The following is a 19,720-nucleotide window of genomic DNA, read 5'->3' on the forward strand; positions in this document are numbered from 1 at the left end:
AAGTCCCAGACTTTATTGTGCGTTATCCTCCATGATTTTATTCACGTGCATGTATGGCTTTTTGTTTTATGTGTGCTTGTTTTTTTTTAAATGGTCAAATGAATAAACTAAACAAAAAAAAAAAAAATGTGTTGCTCTATCTTCCATTTGTTAGACCCTGAGCCTCTCTGTCTCACCTTCTGCACGTCGTGTTTGCACTTGTCTGTTTTCTCATGGAGTTTCTTCTGCTGGTCAGTTGTGACGGAGGCCTGTGTCTTCCCATCTGCCTCGCGGGTGGCGGCCAGTTTCTCCTCCTTACATGCCATGTGGTATGTTTTCTTAGCAGTCTCCATCTGTGGAAGCACATACAGAATCTTAGTATCCCTATAGATAAACTGTATAAATACTAATACATCTAAGTGACTTAATTGAGTTACTTTCACAAGGCAATGTTGTTCTCTGATGCTAAGCTTGGATGAGTGATGCAGCAAGAGTCATTATGGTACACAAAACAGAACTAACACATATGCCAATAGCTATAGTACCTAGCTGTTTGGCAGAGCAACTTGTATGTTGACTCAGATGTAGGTCAAACGGCCATTGCTTTGAAGATGGCCTCTGTAAACCCTATTAGGCCTGATTCCAGTGGGTTCCAGTCCAAGGACAACTGTGTAGTGTGCGTCACCTATCCTACACCCATACAGTACCTTTGCAGCCAGACACACTCTTCGGAAAAAAGGAGCTATCTAGAACCTTAAAGGGTTCTTCGGCTGTCCCCATAGAAGAACCCGTTGAATTCCCTTTTTCATTTCAGGTAGAACCCTTTTGGTTCCATGTAGAACCCTTTCAACAGAGGGTTCTACCTGGAACCAAAAAGGTGCTCCTATGGGGACCACATTTTTTCTAAGAGTGCAGACTGATGCACAGCCAAATGAACTAATCTAACCAGTTGTGGTCTCAGAGGTCAGTCATGAAGACAGCCAAGTGCATCAAATGCCTACTCACATATCAAATATAGTGTACCCTGTATTGGATTTAAGAATAAAGTGGTTTTCCTGTTAGAAATGCAAGTACACATGGAGGATACAACAGATCCCCTTCCCTAACCCTTCCAGTCAATTTACCTCTTTGAGCTTCTTGGCCCATGGTTTCTGGGCCTTCTTGAAGCCCTCGTCGGCCTCTTTGGCCTCCTTGAAGCCTCCGATCATCTGCTTGTGGTACGCCTCCTTCTGCCAGTTCTTCACCTTCTCCAGGTCTTCGTTGAGCAGGCCGTTCTTCACCTCCTGGTGCAGCTCACTCACCTTCTCAGCCTCGGTCATCACACCCAGCCAGGCCCTCTCCACAGTGCCATACTGGGGTCCTGGGGTTAGAGAATATCACAGGGCAACATTCAATCACAACATATAGGTGACAGAAAAATATGATGGACAATATGAACGTGACTAACTCAGTGTCAGCCCTGAGATTGGAAGGTTGGAAACTTGATCCCTGACCAAGTCATGCCAAAGATTGTAAAAAGAGACCCAATGCACCTGTGCGTGGCACTAAGCATTAAGGAGATAGATTGGGGTTAAGGCCCTGCAATAGACTAACATCCTGTCCAGGGGATGTACTTGTACATCAAGCTGCCTCATGCTACAGAAACAGGAAATAGGCTCCTGCTCCTATGAGGTGTTCCGGCTCGTGCAAGGCTACTTACATTCAATCAAACATATAGGTTTCAGAAAATATGATTGTTGTCATCTTACAGAAAACACTCACAATACAGCTGAGCAGTGAAATGAATCAAATGAATTTAATATGGGATGAAGACCTCAAAACAGACTGCAACAAAAACCACCATATGAGAAGCTTCTAATCCACACAGTAAGGTTTGGTTCATTGATTGAACCTCTCCAATCCCGAAACTGACCTTTCTCGATCAGCTGTCTCCATCTCTTGGACCAGGCGGTCAGCTGGTCACCATAGGCCTTCTCAATCTTGGCACGTTCCTGAAGGCAGCCCATGAGGTCATTGCAGAGCCGGTGGCCGTCGTCAATCCGCTTGACGGCACGCTTGTAGTTCCCCACCTGAGAATAGTGAGAGGTTAGATTAAAGGTCCAAGTTACATAAAATAGGAAAACACAAGGCTTCCCTTGAATTGACATACTGGTATCAAAGATTGAGGAGGAGGATGCAGTCATTTGCACACAAAAAATCTAAAATATGCAAGTGCAATACGCCAAATCTTTAATACCACTAAGACATTTTCAAATGGAAATAACTAATCTGATGGGCCAACATAAACTGTAAATGCATGTTCTTTCTTGAGAGAGTCAAATTAGAAATGTATTCAAATGGAGTTAAATACTACAACTCTGATGTAGTGATGAAAATTATATATTATCTATTAATACCCTTGAGTAACAAAGAATCATCTGTACTCTCTTTCATCATTCTCATACTACCTTAAGAGATGCCACCTTAAGAGATGCCACCTTAAAGACGTCATCCAGTGATTTTGGAACTATTCCTGCTGAAAAGTGATATCCCAAGAATGATGACAGTAAAGTACACACACTAAAGGGTCAAAAAATATGTTTTTAGCAAAATAGTGTTTTTTAGACACCTGCAAACTTCAAGGAGTAGGCCATTCTAGGAGTTGGTCTGATGGTGACTTTGTGATGTCATCGGCCTCCCCCCTTGCTTGAAGAAAAATAGAGGAGCGATAGAGACCAAAATAGGAAAGGCCCACCCCCCACTTGTGCCATGTCATGAGGATACCTGGACCACCTTTTGAGATGTGCCTTTTATTAAGTAAATCAGGTCTTAAATGAGGTGAAAGGGAGACTGGAATAGGACTTTATTATACGCAGTACAGAGATCTGAGGCCCCTCCCCCCTGTGCCTGCAGGGGGCGTGAGCTCATGGTGCATGACGGAGGGAGGGGGGGCTCGTGCCTGTGCATGTGTAGTTATGCAATGGCAGCGGCTTTGTGTGAGTGTGTGTGCGCTCTGTGTGTGTGTGTGTGTGTGTGTGTGTGTGTGTGTGTGTGTGTGTGTGTGTGTGTGTGTGTGTGTGTGTGTGTGTGTGTCTAATGGCCCGTGCATGTATGTGTGTTTGTCCCTGTGTGTGCGCACGCACGTCTGTGTGTGTGCTTGTGCACTGTGACTGCTATAATCCTGTACTCTGCTCTAATGCAGGCAGACAGATTATCAGGGATAGGACACTGACAGGACGAGGCAGAGACAGGAATGCAGCCCACAGTCACAGACCACTCTGTCCATTCAGACAGGATGGGCCCTGGGCTGGGTGGGACAGGTGTAGGGTACAGGGTACAGTGATTGCATCTGATTGCAGCAACAACAACCTGACACACACAAACTTGAGTTCTCCACTTCAGGTTATCAACAGTGTCTGTAGCCATACATTGTCCTCTATGTAAGATGAAAAACAAAGCCCCTTTGAGCAGAGTTGACAGTATATAGATGATATACAGATTTGTATTTGGTGTGTTTTTTGTCAGATATGTGCTTTTCATATCAAAACATCTAGCCCTGTGAGAGTCATTATGCTATTCACGATGTTGTGTCCAGGGCTTTCTTGGCCACATAGAGATCTATACAGGGCAGGTGCATGTGGGCTGAATGGCTCCCTCAGTGCTGCTTCTAACTGAGAGGCTCTGTCTGTCTGTGTGTCTGTGATCCTCCTCCATACGAAGACACAAAAGGGTCTCTGTGTTCAGTGAATTCATTAGCACTAATTGGATATTTTCTGTGCAACAACAACAATATCAACGCATTGGAATAAGCAACCATATTCCTATGGATCTTCGCGGAAATGAAATGACCTATTGTATCATGTTTGTTTTCTGTTGTCAATAACCTTTTCAAACAGAGAAAAGAAGATGGTGGCCAGTCATGCCTATGTTTAATGTCTCCTAAAGAGGGATTGTTGTGTGTGACTTGGCTTATAAAGGTCGATAGGATTTCCTTCATAGCCCAGAAGAACAGTATGGATGGTGTTTTCTGAAGTACCTCCCAAAAGCTGTCCATAGCGTCGTCAGCAGCAGCAGCAGATTCATCGTAGGACCCCGACATTTTCCTGGTTGTGGCAAAGCAGGCTAAACTCTAAATGTGTCAGCAGCAGAGCTGGGTTCCTCATGCACTGGAAGAGAAAGAGAGAGAGAAAGAGGAGAAAAGGAAGAAAGAGTGAGAATGCATAGATATAATTTCTACATAGTATAAAATGCAATACAGTAGAACATCCTACACTCTTAGAAAAAAAGGTGCTATCTAGAACCTAAAACTATTCTTCGGCTGTCCCTATAAGAAAACCATTTGAAGAACCCTTTTGGTTCTTTTTCGAGTGTACAACATTCATCATTTACGACATGATGTGATATGATATACAATACTTGGGCTCTCTATGGTATTCAGAAACCATATGTTTTCCATAACCACTCAATGAGCAGCACTGATGAAAGGCTTCCTTTGGAGGCTCTGAGATAGCTCTAATAATAAGGTGAAAATAGTATTCTCTCCCCATGAATACTGCTCCCTGGCCCCAGGGGAAAGAAAGGCCATTTTCCACATGCCTGTCCCAGAAACCATAGCACAGACACCACAGGGAACACAGCATCACTGTCATCATGGAGGTATGACCCTGCATTGTACTACATAGTAGATAAGCATAAAGTGTTCCTCTACCCTGACATATTCCATCTGGAAGACTGCAACACTACACACTGACTGCACACAGACATGAAGGCATACTAACACACATGCACGTGTGCAAACGCACGCAAGGCGTGAGCACATTGACACAAGCACACACATGGACACACACAGACACACACACGGGCACTCGTGCACGCATGCACACACACACACGCACAACTGGATTTCCGTTTGGAAAATGTGGCGCCAGATAACGTGACCTGGAAGATTTTAATTTACCTGCCATTTGAGAAATTTACCGGACCCATATGCATTGAGTGCATAACCCATTAGTTCGTCCATCCACAGAGCTCAGAATGATAGAAATCCCATTTAGATTATGGAAATATTTCTAACAGAACATGCAACTCATGTAATGAAGCAGCCAATAAAACGTCATTTTCAAATATTAGCCGAAATACAATTCGCGGGAAAACACCATTCTAAACAGCGCACATGATAGCGGTTCCATATGTGACATACCGGGGAATCTGAAGATGCAAGGTAGGTTGGGTTGCTATTATGACTAGGATTGTACTTTCGGATTCTGGACAACGGAAGAAAGAATGATACTAAAACCAATAGAACAGAAGAGAAATGGCAAAGCGGTGGGTCCAACAGGGAAGTAAATTGAAATACATTTGACAAAAGAATATAATTACTCCTGTCTATACTAAAATAAAGAAATAATTTAAAATACTTCACCAGAAAGGAAGACCTAGCAACAGAAGAATCATCATTAGCTTATTATGATTTATTTTGGGCTGTGGATTGTTTCAAATCACAAGCTCGTAGGCCTATGCCTATTAGGAAAAACCCAAAATTGGGCAATAGGCCAAGTTGATTATTTAGCTGTGGCTGTCAGTGAAAAGTATCTAAAATATGTCTGAAGATAATGTGTCTTGAGTATAATTTCAAATGTTGAGACAAGAAGGGAGGGGGGTGTGGCAAAGATACAGGCGAGTCTCTCTCCAGAATGGCTCAACTGTCTCTTGCCAATTCTTGCACATTCATTGTTTCATTGTGAATTGTTTGCCCTTTGATAAACATGTTTTATAAATTCCCCATTACATACAGTACCAGTCAAAAGTTTCGACACACCTACCCATTCAAGGGTTTTACTTTATTTTGACTATTTTCTACATTGTAGAATAACAATAAAGACATCAAAACTATGAAATAACACATATGGAATCATGTAATAACCAAAAAAGTGTTAAACAAATCAAAATATATTTTATATTTGAGATTCTTTAAATAGCCACCCTTTGTCTTGATGACAGATTTGCACACTCTGTGGTAGTCTCAATCCTATAGAAAATTTGTGGGCAGAACTGAAAAAGCGTGTGCGAGCAAGGAGGTCTACAACCCTGACTCAGTTACACCAGCTCTGTCAGGAGGAATGGGCCAAAATTCACCCAACTTATTGTGGGAAGCTTGTGGAAGGCTACCTGAAATGTTTGACCCAAATTAAACAATATAAAGGCAATGCTACCAAATACTAATTGAGTGTATGTAAACTTCTGACCCACTGGGAATGTGCTGAAAGAAATAAAAGCTGAAATAAATCATTCTCTCTACTATTATTCTGACATTTCACATTCTTAAAATAAAGTTGTGATCCTAACTGACCTAAAACAGAGAATTTTTACTAGAATTAAATGTCAGGAATTGTGAAAACTGAGTTTAAATGTATTTGGCTAAGGTGTATGTAAACTTCCGACTTCAACTGTATGTTATTTCATAGTTTTGATGTCTTCACTATTATTGTACAATGTAGAAAATAGTAAAAATAAAGAAAAACCCTTGAATGAGTAGGCGTGTCAACTTTTGACTGGTACTGTATGTCACCAGTTGTCACGGCCTGACCTTAGAGATCCTTTTATGTCTCTATTTTGGTTGGTCAGGGCGTGAGTTGGGGTGGGCATTCTATGTCCTTTTTCTATGTTTGGTATTTCTTTGTTTCGGCCGGGTATGGCTCTCAATCAGGGACAGCTGTATATCGTTGTTGCTGATTGGGAGCCATACTTACGCAGCCTGTTTTCCTTTGGGTTTTGTGGGTGGTTAATTTCTGTTTAGTGTTTTGTTATACCTGACAGAACGGTTTGGCTGTCATTTTCTTGTTTTGTTCAAAGTGTCTCGATTACAATTAAATATGAGCACTCAACACGCTGCGCCTTGGTCTACTCCTTCAGACAGCTGTTACACCAGTAGTAAATGTACTATTAATCCCTGTCATTTGGTTACATACATTTATGTTAATACATGTTTTAATTACAGTAATTTACCATTCTCAGAGTGTAAACATTGTTTGCAGAGTTCGCAATCTAGTAGACGTGTGAGAAACAAGTTTTGGTTTATTTCATAACCATAATTTATTAGATTTGACTTTTTTTCATTTGTCTTTTGTTTGGAGTGCTCCATGTGAGCAATGAGAATGTGTCTGTTTTCTCCTTCCTGATGATGTTGCAGGAGTACACCCACCTGAGCACACATACGAGGTCCTGGCCTGCTGTGCAGAAATGTAGGGAAATGTATATATACATTTGTTTTACATCAATTACAAATTATAACATTAAAACTATAGTTCCTCACAGTAAGCTATTTGAAAAATCTTTCCAACAATCTCCCCCTCAGTAATCCCCAATCCTCGGTGTGATATAGCAATGGAAGTTAAAGCATTTTTTTGGCTTTTTTTCCCTCCAGGTCATTTTGGCCAGCAACAGTTTTATTTATCGCCTTTTCATTTTTTTAATCGCCCAAAAGCCGGCTATTGCCGACTAATGGAAACCCTGATGCACACACTGTATATCCGTTCTCTGAAAAGTCTACAAGAAGTTATACAGCCCAGATATCAGAAGGTAAAAGAGACCAAAAAAGACATTTATTTCACATTAACATCTAGTGTAAGTTTATACAACTGTAGGTGCCCTCTAACAATGTGATTCAACTGCCAATTACTTTGTAAACCTTTCCACTTTCTAAAAAATATAGTGCTTCCTGGCTTTCCTCCAAGATTTGAGATGAATAGACGATTAGTATCTATTCCTTTGACGGCTGGTCGATGTTTCCCTGCGAATAATAAAATAGCACAGACTGGTTGGCGCTATTCTTGTATTGAGCTCTAATTGAAACCTAATCTATTTTGCTCTCCTTTCCTGTCTCAATGAACTATTTATTAGTGGCACCTCCTTCAGGCCTAGAAGTCTCCACAACTACCCAGTGCAAAATATCAAGCACATGGAGGGATACACTACATACAACAACGTTAAATGTTCCCTAAACAAGGAAGGACATGTCTTAAAGACAGAATCCTGAGCATGTGTGCCAGCCCAACAACAGCCCCAATACTTGGTTTGAAACAGAACAAGCTACATAACAAGCTTTGGTTTATTTACAAAAACATAAATGACAAAACATAAACAATGGAACAATACAATCTCGGATTTGGGTTGATCGTAGAGGAAGACGCTAAGTTAGTAAGCCATTTAGACATTATATTTTTCTCTGGTAATGCTCCCTAAGAGGACAGAAGTAAAGGTGGCATGTCTGTTCGGTCTTAGGCTGTCTTTGCCATCTAGCATCTGTGTCACAGGGAATCACCAGGTGAACTAACTTACACACTGACCATGTTCAGTAAATCCTTAGAGGGACCAACATAAGGTGAGTGTTGTGATCAGTTTGAGCCAACTTGACATATTAGTGTCTTTAACACCTTCAGATGAGGATTGGTGGAACTCAGAAGCCAAGTTGTATGCACATGATAGATAACAGCTACACATTTTCAGCCTTAATCTGTTACAAGGCCACCATAATCATGAACAGTCTACATTAAGACAGAAATTGTGTGGTTTGTGTGGTTGTGCCTGGGATTCTATAGCAGTGGTTCCTAACTCCGCTCCTCAAGTACCCCCAACAGTACACATTTTTGTTGTAGCCCTGGATAAACTCACTTGATTCAACTTAACAGGACTTGGTGATTAGTTGACAAGTTGAATCAGGTGTACTTGTCCAGGGCTACAATAAAAATGTGTGCTGTTCGGGGTACTCGAGGAGTGGAGTTGGGAAACACTTGTCTATAGGCTACTTGATATAGTATGCAATAGAGAGGCAATATAGATAGACAGTAGAGGTCGACCGATTAAGCAGAATGGCCGATTAATTAGGACCGATTTCAAGTTTTCATAACAATCGGAAATCGGTATTTTTGGACGCCGATTTGGCCGATTTAAAACATTTTTTTAGCATTTATTTTTTTAAGACCTTTATTTAACTAGGCAAGTCAGTTAAGAACACATTCTTATTTTCAATGACGGCCTAGGAACGGTGGGTTAACTGCCTTGTTCAGGGGCAGAAAGACAGATTTTTACCTTGTCAGCTCAGGGATTCAATCTTGCAACCTTACGGTTAACTAGTCCAACGCTCTAAACACCTGCTTTACATTGCACTCCACGAGGTTACGCGAATGCAGTAAGAAGCCAAGGTAAGTTGCTAGCTAGCATTAAACTTATCTTATAAAAAACAATCAATCAATCATAGTCACTAGTTAACTACACATGGTTGATGATATTACTAGTTTATCTAGCCTGTCCTGCGTTGCATATAATCGCTTAGGTACACGTTGCTCCAACCATAAACATCAATGCCTTTCTTAAAATCAATACACAAGTATATATTTTTAAACCTGCATATTTAGTTAATATTGCCTGCTAACATGAATTTCTTTTAACTAGGGAAAATGTGTCACTTCTCTTGCAAACAGAGTCAGGGTATATGCAGCAGTTTGGGCCGCCTGGCTCGTTGCGAACTTAGAAGACTATTTCTTCCTAACAAAGACAGCTGACTTCGCCAAACGGGGGATGATTTAACAAAAGCGCATTTGCGAAAAAAGCACAATCGTTGCACGACTGTACCTAACCATAAACATCAATGCCTTTCTTAAAATCAATACACAGAAGTATATATTTTTAAACCTGCATATTTAGCTAAAAGAAATCCAGGTTAGCAGGCAATATTAACCAGGTGAAATTGTGTCATTTTGCGTTCATTGCACGCAGTCAGGGTATATGCAACAGTTTGGGCCGCCTGGCTCGTTGCGAACTAATTTGCCAGAATTTTACGTAATTATGACATAACACTGAAGGTTGTGCAATGTAACAGAAATAACGTTTTGTTTTCGAGATGATAGTTTCCGGATTCGACCATATTAATGACCTAAGGCTCGTGTTTCTGTGTGTTATTATGTTATAATTAAGTCTATGATTTGATAGAGCAGTCTGACTGAGCGGTGGTAGGCAGCAGCAGGCTCGTAAGCATTCATTCAAAACAGCACTTTTGTGCGTTTTGCCAGCAGCCCTTCGCAATGCATTGCGCTGTTTATGACTTCAAGCCTATCAACTCCCAAGATGAGGCTGGTGTAACCGATGTGAAATGGCTAGCTAGTTAGCCGGGTGCGCACTAATAGCATTTCAAACGTGACTTGCTCTGAGACTTGGAGTAGTTGTTTCCCCTTGCTCTACATGGGTAACGCTGCATCGAGGGTGGCTTTCGTCGATGTGTTCCTGGTTCAAGCCCAGGTAGGAGCGAGGAGAGGGACGGAAGCTATACTGTTACACTGGCAATACTAAAGTGCCTATAAGAACATCCAATAGTCAAAGGTATATGAAATACAAATCGTATAGAGAGAAATAGTCCTATAATAACTACAACCTAAAACATCTTACCTGGGAATATTGAAGACTCATGTTAAAAGGAACCACCAGCTTTCATATGTTCTCATGTTCTGAGCAAGGAACTTAAACGTTAGCTTTTTTACATGGCACATATTGCACTTTTACTTTCTTCTCTAACACTTTGTTTTTGCATTATTTAAACCAAATTGAACATGTTTCATTATTTATTTCAGGCTAAATTGATTTTATTGATGTATTATATTAAGTTAAAATAAGTGTTCATTCAGTATTGTTGTAATTGTCATTATTACAAATAAATAAACGTTTAAAAAAATCGGGCGATTTTAATCGTCCTCCAATAATCGGTATCAGTGTTGAAAAATCATAGTCGGTCGACCTCTAATAGACAGTGTGTTTACTTCTTCAAACACATTTCTGCAGTATATGACCTCGAAGCCTTGATGATGGGCTACTCATCTCAATCGGAACCCTGGAACATTTTGTACCCTGTGTGATGAATCGTGACTAGAAGGAGCGCCGAGCAGCACAGGCAGGGCAGCTATACCATAGTTACAGGACAGCAATGTCTGCATCAGCCCCGCAGTAATACAAACACAACAGTTATCGTCACTGCGCATCACACTGTCTTGCGTAAACCCAAGGCAGTTACACTACTGGTCAAAGGTTTTAGAACACCTACTCATTCGAGGATTTTTCTTTATTTTTACTATTTTCTACATTGTAGAATAATAGTGAAGACATCAAAACTATGAAATAACACATATGGAATCATATAGTAACCAAAAAAGTTTTAATATTTTATATTTGAGATTCTTCAAATAGCCACTCTTTGCCTTGATGACATATTTGCACATATTTGCACACACATATTTGCACACTACTCATGAGCTAGTCACCTGGAATGCATTTCAATTAACAGGTGTGCCTTCTTAAAAGTTCATTTGTGGAATTTCTTTCCTTCTTGATGCGTTTGAGCCAATCAGTTGTGTTGTGACAAGGTAGGGGGATATACAGAAGATAGCCAAATTTGGTAAAAGACCAAGTCCATATTATGGCAAGAACAGCTCAAATAAGCAAGGAGAAACGACAGTCCATCATTACTTTAAGACATAAAGGTCAGTCAATATTGAACTTTTCTAGAACTCTTCACAGAGTTCAAGTAACAGACACATCTCAACATCAACTGTTCAGAGGAGACTGTGTGAGTCAGGCCTTCATGCACGAATTGCTGCAAAGACACCATTACTAAAGGACACGAATAAGAAGAAGAGACTTGCTTGGGCCAAGAAACATGAGCAATGGACATTAGACTGGTGGAAATCTGTCCTTTGGTCTGGAGTCCAAATTGGAAAGTTTTAGTTCCAACTGCCATGTCTTTGTGAAACACGGTGTGGGTGAACGGATGATCTCCGCATGTGTATATCCCACCGTAAAACACGGAGAAGGTGTCATGGTGCTTTGCTGGTGACGCTGTCAGATTTATTTAGAATTGAAGGCACACTTAACCAGCATGGCTACCACAGCATTCTGCAGCAATATGCCATCCCATCTGGATTGGGCTTAGTGGGACTATCATTTGCTTTTCAACTGGACAATGACCCAACATACCTCCAGGCTGTGTAAGGGCTATTTTACCAAGGAGAGTGATGGAGTGCTGCATCAGATGACCTGGCCTCCACAATCCCCCGACCTCAACCAAATTGAGATGGTTTTGGATGAGTTGGACTGCAGACTGAAGGAAAAGCAGCCAACCAGTGCTCAGCATATGTGAGAACTCCTTCAAGACTGTTGAAAAAGCATTCCAGGTGAAGCTGGTTGAGAGAATGCCAAGAGTGTGCAAAGCTGTCATCGAGGCAAAGGGTGGCTATTTGAAGAATCTCAAATATAAAATATATTTTGATTTGTTTTTTAACTATGTACTCTGAGAGTCGGGAAGGAAGTTCAGGGAGTGAATACAGAAGCGGACCGGTCACCCCTGCTAAGGCGCGGGAGCATGATGACCTAGAGCACCAGAAAGAGAGCATATGTGACAGTACCCCCCTCGGCACGTTCGGCTCCAGCCGCAGGACGCCAACCACAGGGACGATCCCGGGGATCCAGAGCGGACCGGTTGCCTCCGCTGTTTACTGTTTACTGTCACAGAGTTATTGCCTTGTAGTTTTATGAGCAATAAGATCTATACCAGGCATGGTCATCAGAAGTCGTGACTCAGCAAGGCATTAAATCTGTTTGATATGCTGCAGACAATGTTTCAGCCAGGGGAACCAAGACATTTCACACTTTGACCCGCTGGTCAGGTTCTCTAGATAACCTCAACCACAAGCTAGGACCCGGCCATTATTATTGGTGCGCTTCTCATTTCAGTGAAATCATAGGTCCAACTACCTGTCTGTCAGTCTGGCCCTCCAATTAGCCTCTGGATCCCTGGCTAAGAGGCATGCTGTCCTCCAGAGCCGGCTAAGCCCCTGCAAGACTCTAAAAGCTGAGCTCATGAAGAAACCCACATGGCTCTATACCGCACACTACTATAATATAGTTATAAAACCATAGTGAGGCAGTTTCTAAATGTGAATAAAGCTAGATTATGCTTTCAACATTCATTCATTTGGGTGAAGAATGTGAATGTGAAATGTCATTGTCAAACATGCTCCATTTTGCAGGCATTTCCATACATTGAATTCTATTGGATAAACACTCAACCACACCTAAACATAACTTTATACTCTTTGAATAAACTGTATAAAACCTTAGCTTTTGCATTAAGTTATTTACTGTATTTTTGTGCAAAAACAAAAAACATTTTACATTATCAACGCTAATACTGTATATTTACATGTAAACACGCTTGTGACATTGAAAGGCTAACTAAGCACACCTAACCTTCAGCAGCATTACCATTATTGTGAAATAACAAGGGAAAAACAGAACTCATACCATTCCAAAATCATCTTGTGAGACAAGCTACACGGAAGGTCACAGTCCTTTCATGCATGGTTACTGGCACAATGTTTGTTGATACTAAAGGATAATGTGGACACAAAGGTCCTCAGGCTCAGATGGTCACACAACAGAATGAGAATACATCATCCTCCGGTACTCAGGGTTGTAAAGTGGCATGTGCCACAAACAAAAGTGATCATCACTTGAGGGGATGTGTACCCCTGCACATTGAATCGGTACCGGTACCCCCTGTATATAGACTCTTCATTGTTATTTTATTGTGTTACTTTTTTTAAACTTCAGTTTATTTAGCAAATATTCTCTTACATAAAAAATGCAAAATACAAAAAAGTAAGCATTTCACTGTTGTATTCGGCGCATGTGACAAATACAATTTGATTTCATTTAATTTAATTTGGGGGGGTAGGGAGACATGCTGCTTAGTTATTTTGGTCAATCCGCCAGTAGATTGTCTTCCTTTGCAATGCGTGGTAAGAAGGAGATGAGAAAGACAGAGAATAGCCTAATTGATTGAAACATCAATTGATGTTCAGTATGACAGGTGTCAAATCTAAACATGAAAATAGCTATATCAAAGTTTCAATATATTGCACATAATTTTCATGTTGCTTGTGGTTTCAAGGCCACTAAATGTGCCAGTCCAAACAGATTCTACTTCTCCTTTTCAGAACAAGACTCAAAAGGTTATTTTCACTTACTGTACCTAAAACTGATACAGTAAGCTGATCTTAGTATCAAGCCTTTTCCACCATAAAAAATGATTGAGTATCTTTTGCTCAATGAGGAGAATATGCCTATAAAAATGATCCAAACAGTTCTAATAGGCTACTACGATTTCTTGACAATTTATCAAACCATATCTCTAATATAAACTTGGTGCCCATATAAAAAACACGACCAGTACACAGTCTCTCCCTCAATAACTAGAGGATAGACGATTTGACCAACTGAAGGCAAATTTAAATGACTTGGATAAGAGACATACATCCGAATGTCATATAATTGGGTCCATTAGAGTTTTGATCCAATCCTTGGGCAATTAATGAATCACCGACCGCTCTTGAAGACATAGCTTGCAGGATATTGCACTGTACAATCAACATACTAGGATCTGTCTAACAGCACAGCCAGAAGGAAATAAAGGCAAAGGTCAAAGCCATTATGGCTCAGAAATGAGCAACAATATTAATGATTTTCGCTTACCCTATTTGCACCCATGAAAACAGATTGAAGGACACTATCAAAAAGAAAAGTATATCCACAAGCCCTTGTGGGAACCATACACAGGCTACTCCCTCTTCAAGTCTTATTTTGTAGTCCAGATTTGGCTTCTGTTTGAATTCATTAGCAGGGAGAACAGTGGGCTCTGTTGAATTTCTTTGTTTTTGGCCGTCTTAGCCAGACCCAATGTGAACAAGCCAGTGTTTCTCAATGGTGGACAGATAATCCTGCAATGTTCCAATTGAATGGCTTAGAAGGGGAGGGAGGGTGAAGAAGAGGATAGGAGAAGATAGGAGGAGCAATAGAATATAAATGCATTGCAGAGAGTGTGAGAGAGAGAAGGATGCAATGAAGGAGTCTGAGATTACACTAACTACCAGGATGTGATTATGTATTGACAGGCTAGCTAGCTAAACGTGCAAGGCATCCCAAATGTGTGTGTGTGTGAGAGAGAGAGATATATTGAGGCTGTGCTCAGTGTGTGTGATTGTGTATGCAAAAAAGCAGCATGCAAACCTACTGCCTGAATACAGATGGTTTATGCTTAGATGAGGCGACTGGTGTGGAATAATGAAATAAGGAGTGGTATTGTTAAACATGATGATGTATTATCTATGACTTCGTATATTGTGTAGCATGGGAGACCATGTTCATACCTTCGTCAAAGGGCTGTTCGTCGCTCTTCTAAAGCCTTGTGAGTGAGAACCACAAAACACTTGTAAACCTATTACAGTAATCAGATTTCAGTCAGGTTCTAACTTCATTCTCTCACACCTTACCATCCCCCTTTCTGACACTTTTTAGAAATGAGGCTGATTACCAAACCAGGTAGCTTACTCAAATACGCCTGAATCCATCTTTAACTCACTCATCCAAACAATATGAATTCCATGAACACTGGTGGTTGTCTGGCACCCCAATACAACTACAGTATCTGTTATGTTCTTTCTAGAATGATCCACTCTACCTGTCATGGCTACTGTTGGACAGAAATACACTCTGAGAAGACCTTCAACTGAGAAGCTGATAGGGAGGACACTCAAGGAGAGAGAGGAGGAAAGAGGAGGAACTGGCGAGAGAAAGTGATAGGGAGGGGGAGAGTGAGGCTTCTGAAGGAGAGAGAGAGAGCGAGAGAGTGAGAGAGAGACAGCGAGGAAGGGAGGTAGGGAGATGAGACTTGGTGGAGCAGGTGCATAGAGCAATGGAAGCTGTTGTGAGAAAACAGTTGGTGAGCGGAATAGAGAGTGCCACCGGGTCAGAGTGGTAGCTAAATAGATCAGGATAGAGACGTGATTCATCTCCGGGCGTGCGGGCGCTGCGGTTACAGCGGCAGGGTGGAATAAACAGGCTGTTGAATGTTGCTAGGAGACTGACAGAGCTACAGCGCTGTGTGCACGGGCCTTGCATCATCACAGTGGAGATGAGATGAGGGTGGGAAGCTGGCCATTATCCACATTCAGGCGAAAACATAAGGGGTGGTTAGGTGGATGAGTGTCGTCAGGTGACTCTGCAATCAACTCCTATAGGGTCTCCTCATATCCATAACAGCACAGCACCTGCACTCCAGTGAAAATGAGCAGGCTATATCGGTAAAAACATCAGGCATTCAGCGGTGTGTGTAGAGGGAGGATGGGTGTTTGGAAAAGAGTGTTAGAAAGGGAGGGGCAGAGGGTGAATGTGAAGGGGGGTATTGTTGTATTTATCAGTGGAATGTGTTCTGCAGTGGGCCCTGTGCTCTGCTCTGCTCGCTGGGCCATGGATTGTGAGAGTCAAATCAGAGCTGACATGGCCATCCAGATGGGGAGACTGCAGCAGCATCTGAAAAATAGCCTCCCTCTCCCCATGTACCGTCTCCCCTGTCACACAGACAACAGAAGATGTTCATAGCCTCCCTCTCCTCTATACCTGTACTCCTATACCCAGACAACAGAAGATGTTCATAGCCTCCCTCTCCTCTATACAGTACCTGTACTGCTATATCCAGACAACAGAAAATGTTCCTTGAAACGATTCAGGGGAAAACTGGACAACAAATGTATTTTGGGTCAAAAATATCTGTCTCTCAATCATGTACAGTTCTATGCAATGGCTGCTTACAGTAGTCTCGTGTTGCCATACCTCCAAAACCACATTGTTGTCACGCCTCCCTTTGAGGTTTGGAGAATGTTGTATTGCAAAAAATTGTTTGAATGGTCTGCTGGTACCAGCGGCACAATTTTGATTGTATGTTTCATTTCAAGACCCCTCCCTTGACACGCCCATAAAAGGGGTGCTGTAAACGTTACTGTTTTCCTGTCGGGGTAGTTGCTGCCTATGCTAGTTTCAAGTGCTAGTTTTCAAATTATAAAGTGTGGGCGACAGTCTGTGATTTAAATTTATTGAAAGTTAATTATGCTGCTAAAGCCAAACGTCACAACACGTTCTAAATCGCTCTAGCGACACTTTATTTTCCATTCACCATTCAATGTGAGCAAGACAAAGGAGCTGATCGTGGACTACAGGAAAAGGCGGGCCAAACAGGCCCCCATTAACGACGGGGCTGTAGTGGAGCGGGTTGAGAGTTTCAAGTTCCTTGGTGTCCACATCACCAATGAACTATCATGGTCCAAACACACCATGACAGTCGTGAAGGCACGACGACACCTTTTCCCCCTCAGGAGACTGAAAAGATTTGGCATGGGTCCCCAGATCCTCAAAAAGTTATACAGCTGCATCATCAAGAGCATTCTGACCAGTTGCATCACCGCCTGGTATGGTAACTGCTCTGCTGATCACACTGCTCATGTCGCGTGCGCTCGCGTTGCAAAATACATTTCCACACGTAATTCAATCATTGCACCCACGCTGCTCGCGCATGCCAACGAGCGTCTGCATTGCCAGGCGCTAAAATAGAAGTTGCTTCTATTTGTGACGCAGATTGCGCTGCAAGTCCTGCCTCTCCCATCTCCTCATTAGTTATACCCACGTGGGTGATTGAAAGATGAACTGAGGTCGGTCGTCGTCATGGTAATAGTATTAGATGCCAATCGCCATATAAAGTCCAAAGAAGAAAAAGCCTGGAAGGAGGAGAGATGACTAGAAACAATTCAGTTGACCGTTTTATGTGTGGATTAATTGTCGGAGTAGAGGACCTTGTGCATTTCAGGTAAAACAACAACTCAACGTTTATATCCCAAGACAAATTAGCTAGCAATGGCAAGCTAGCTAAATAGGACAAATTAGCTATCAACTGCAAGCTAGCTAGCTAAATTGCCATACATTTTTTATGCTTTTCGACCTGTCCCCAAATTAATATAATTGGTTCAGAGTTTTGTTTTGATATTTTAACCTGCGTGTTGTGATCGCGTTTGGTGTGGGGGGACAAAATCTATTTGCGCATGATGGCGCACGCACAAGGCCGGTTTGGGTACGGTGTAAAGTGCTACAGAGGGTAGTAACCAAATGGCCACCGGATTATTTATTATTGACAACCCCCCATTTGTTTTTTACACTGCTGCTTCTCTCTGTTTATTATCTATGCATAGTCAGTTCACCACATGTACAAATGACCTCGACTAACCTGTACCCCCACACTATATAGCCTCGTTATTGTTATTTTATTGTGTTACTTTTTAGAATTTTTTACTTTAGTTTATTTGGTAAATATTTTCTTAACTCTTTCTTGAACTGCACTGTTGGTTAAGGGCTTGTAAGTAAGCATTTCACGGTAAGGTCTACACTTGTTGTATTCGGCGCATGTGACAAAAAGTTTGCTTTGATTTTGATTTGATCCATATGGTTGCTGGCTGCGCTTTGCTACAACCAAAAATATTGTGAAGATTGTCCATTATTTCGTTTTTGTAAGAACCCAAAAAACAGAGGCAGTGGGAGAACCTATTCAAGTGAGTAAATACATTTTTTCAATAAAAAACTATGTATTATACGATAGATAGCTAGCTAGCTGGCTACAGTAGGCCACTTTGTAGGCTAACTCATCTAAGCTGCTAGCTAGCTAACTAACTAACTTTACACGCTGTTTAGCTAAGTGAATTAAATGTCATCAGCTAGCTAACTTCCTATTAGTTAGGTATCTTGATGTAATCAATGTAAATAACAAATGCAGTCTCCAAATGCATTTGTAGATAATAGCCATGGAAGAGGGTGAAATTGCAGCTCCAGCTGTCAGTAAAGGGAGAGTGTAGCCTACTGGATAAGGGAGGTCATTTTTTGGAAGGACATTTTTAAAAGATTCTCCAGTTCCAGTCCCTAGAGGGGAAAACTTTGAGCACAGAGAGATAATAGCAACATAATGTTAAGTGCTGTCTAATTTGAGTATAATGAAACCAGTTTCTTTGTGATGTTTTCTGTCCTCAGATATGGAAAGCTGTGAAAGCCTGTTTGCAAATGAAGAGAGAGGTCCCAATGAATGTCCTAAGAGACTAATGGTATATCCTAAATGCCATGGGTTATATGTGTAGGCCTACCTATGTTAGCAAATGTTGTATACAAAAATACAGTTAATCACTCACAATGTATAAACCTATTACAATTGGAGCAGGCCAACCTTGCTGGAGGTCTGCTGGGTGTGCAGGGTTCTGTTTCAGCCCAGCAATAACACACCTGATTCAACTCAAATCAAATCTAATGAGTTGATAATCAAGTGTGCTATTGCTGAGCTGGAATAGAAGTCTGCTCACCCAGTAGATTAGGGATCAGTGGAGCAAGGTTGGCCACTGCTGGTATGGAGTTTTCTATTTACCTGAAATTATGCTTTAGTAATAATAGCCTACTTGTTACTACTCAATTATCTATTGTTGTTTAGACTAAGATGTTTAATCTTTACATACAAGTTAGCTTATTTGTACATTTTGAAGTGATGAAGTGTTGATTCTTTGAAGTGAAGTGTTTATACTATTATTCAAAATGAACTAGTGTCAATGTTGATTAATCACCTATCACAATCCTGCAATAAAGAGGGGAAGGGGTTCTGTCTGTAATGGGTCCGTGTTTCTGTGTTGTGTTCTCAAATCAACATTTCCTTTTTGTCTAGTTCTAAGATCTCCAATCTGTTTTATTTGATTGTCACACACTCTCATTATATCAACGATGTGAATCCATTTTGCAGCTTATATGGCATGCATCGCCAATGCAGCTGTAGGCCTATAGTATGACAGCATTACTGGCTTTATGG

General features: G+C 41.3%; 1 protein-coding gene across 3 annotated transcripts in view; it reads right to left on the reverse strand.

The window, feature by feature from the left end:
- The window catches only part of LOC106572344 (protein kinase C and casein kinase substrate in neurons protein 1), a 51,988-nt gene that overhangs the window by 7,386 nt on the left and 24,882 nt on the right, over window positions 1-19,720 (reverse strand). For 2 of the 3 annotated variants that reach the window (XM_014146389.3, XM_014146386.3), the window contains exons 3-6: window positions 3,995-4,124; window positions 1,892-2,048; window positions 1,104-1,339; window positions 177-332 (exon numbers count right to left, since the gene is read on the reverse strand). In XM_014146389.3, coding sequence (XP_014001864.1) covers window positions 177-332; window positions 1,104-1,339; window positions 1,892-2,048; window positions 3,995-4,057 — 612 coding nt within the window. In that variant the 5' untranslated portion in view covers window positions 4,058-4,124. Of the gene's footprint in view, window positions 1-176; window positions 333-1,103; window positions 1,340-1,891; window positions 2,049-3,994; window positions 4,125-14,532; window positions 16,080-19,720 lie in introns of those variants that run through there. The other variant, XM_014146388.3, reaches the window with a different exon arrangement.

Source organism: Salmo salar, chromosome 15 (assembly GCF_965601325.2).
Source record: "Salmo salar chromosome 15, fSalSal1, whole genome shotgun sequence".
Lineage (NCBI taxonomy): Eukaryota > Metazoa > Chordata > Actinopteri > Salmoniformes > Salmonidae > Salmo > Salmo salar.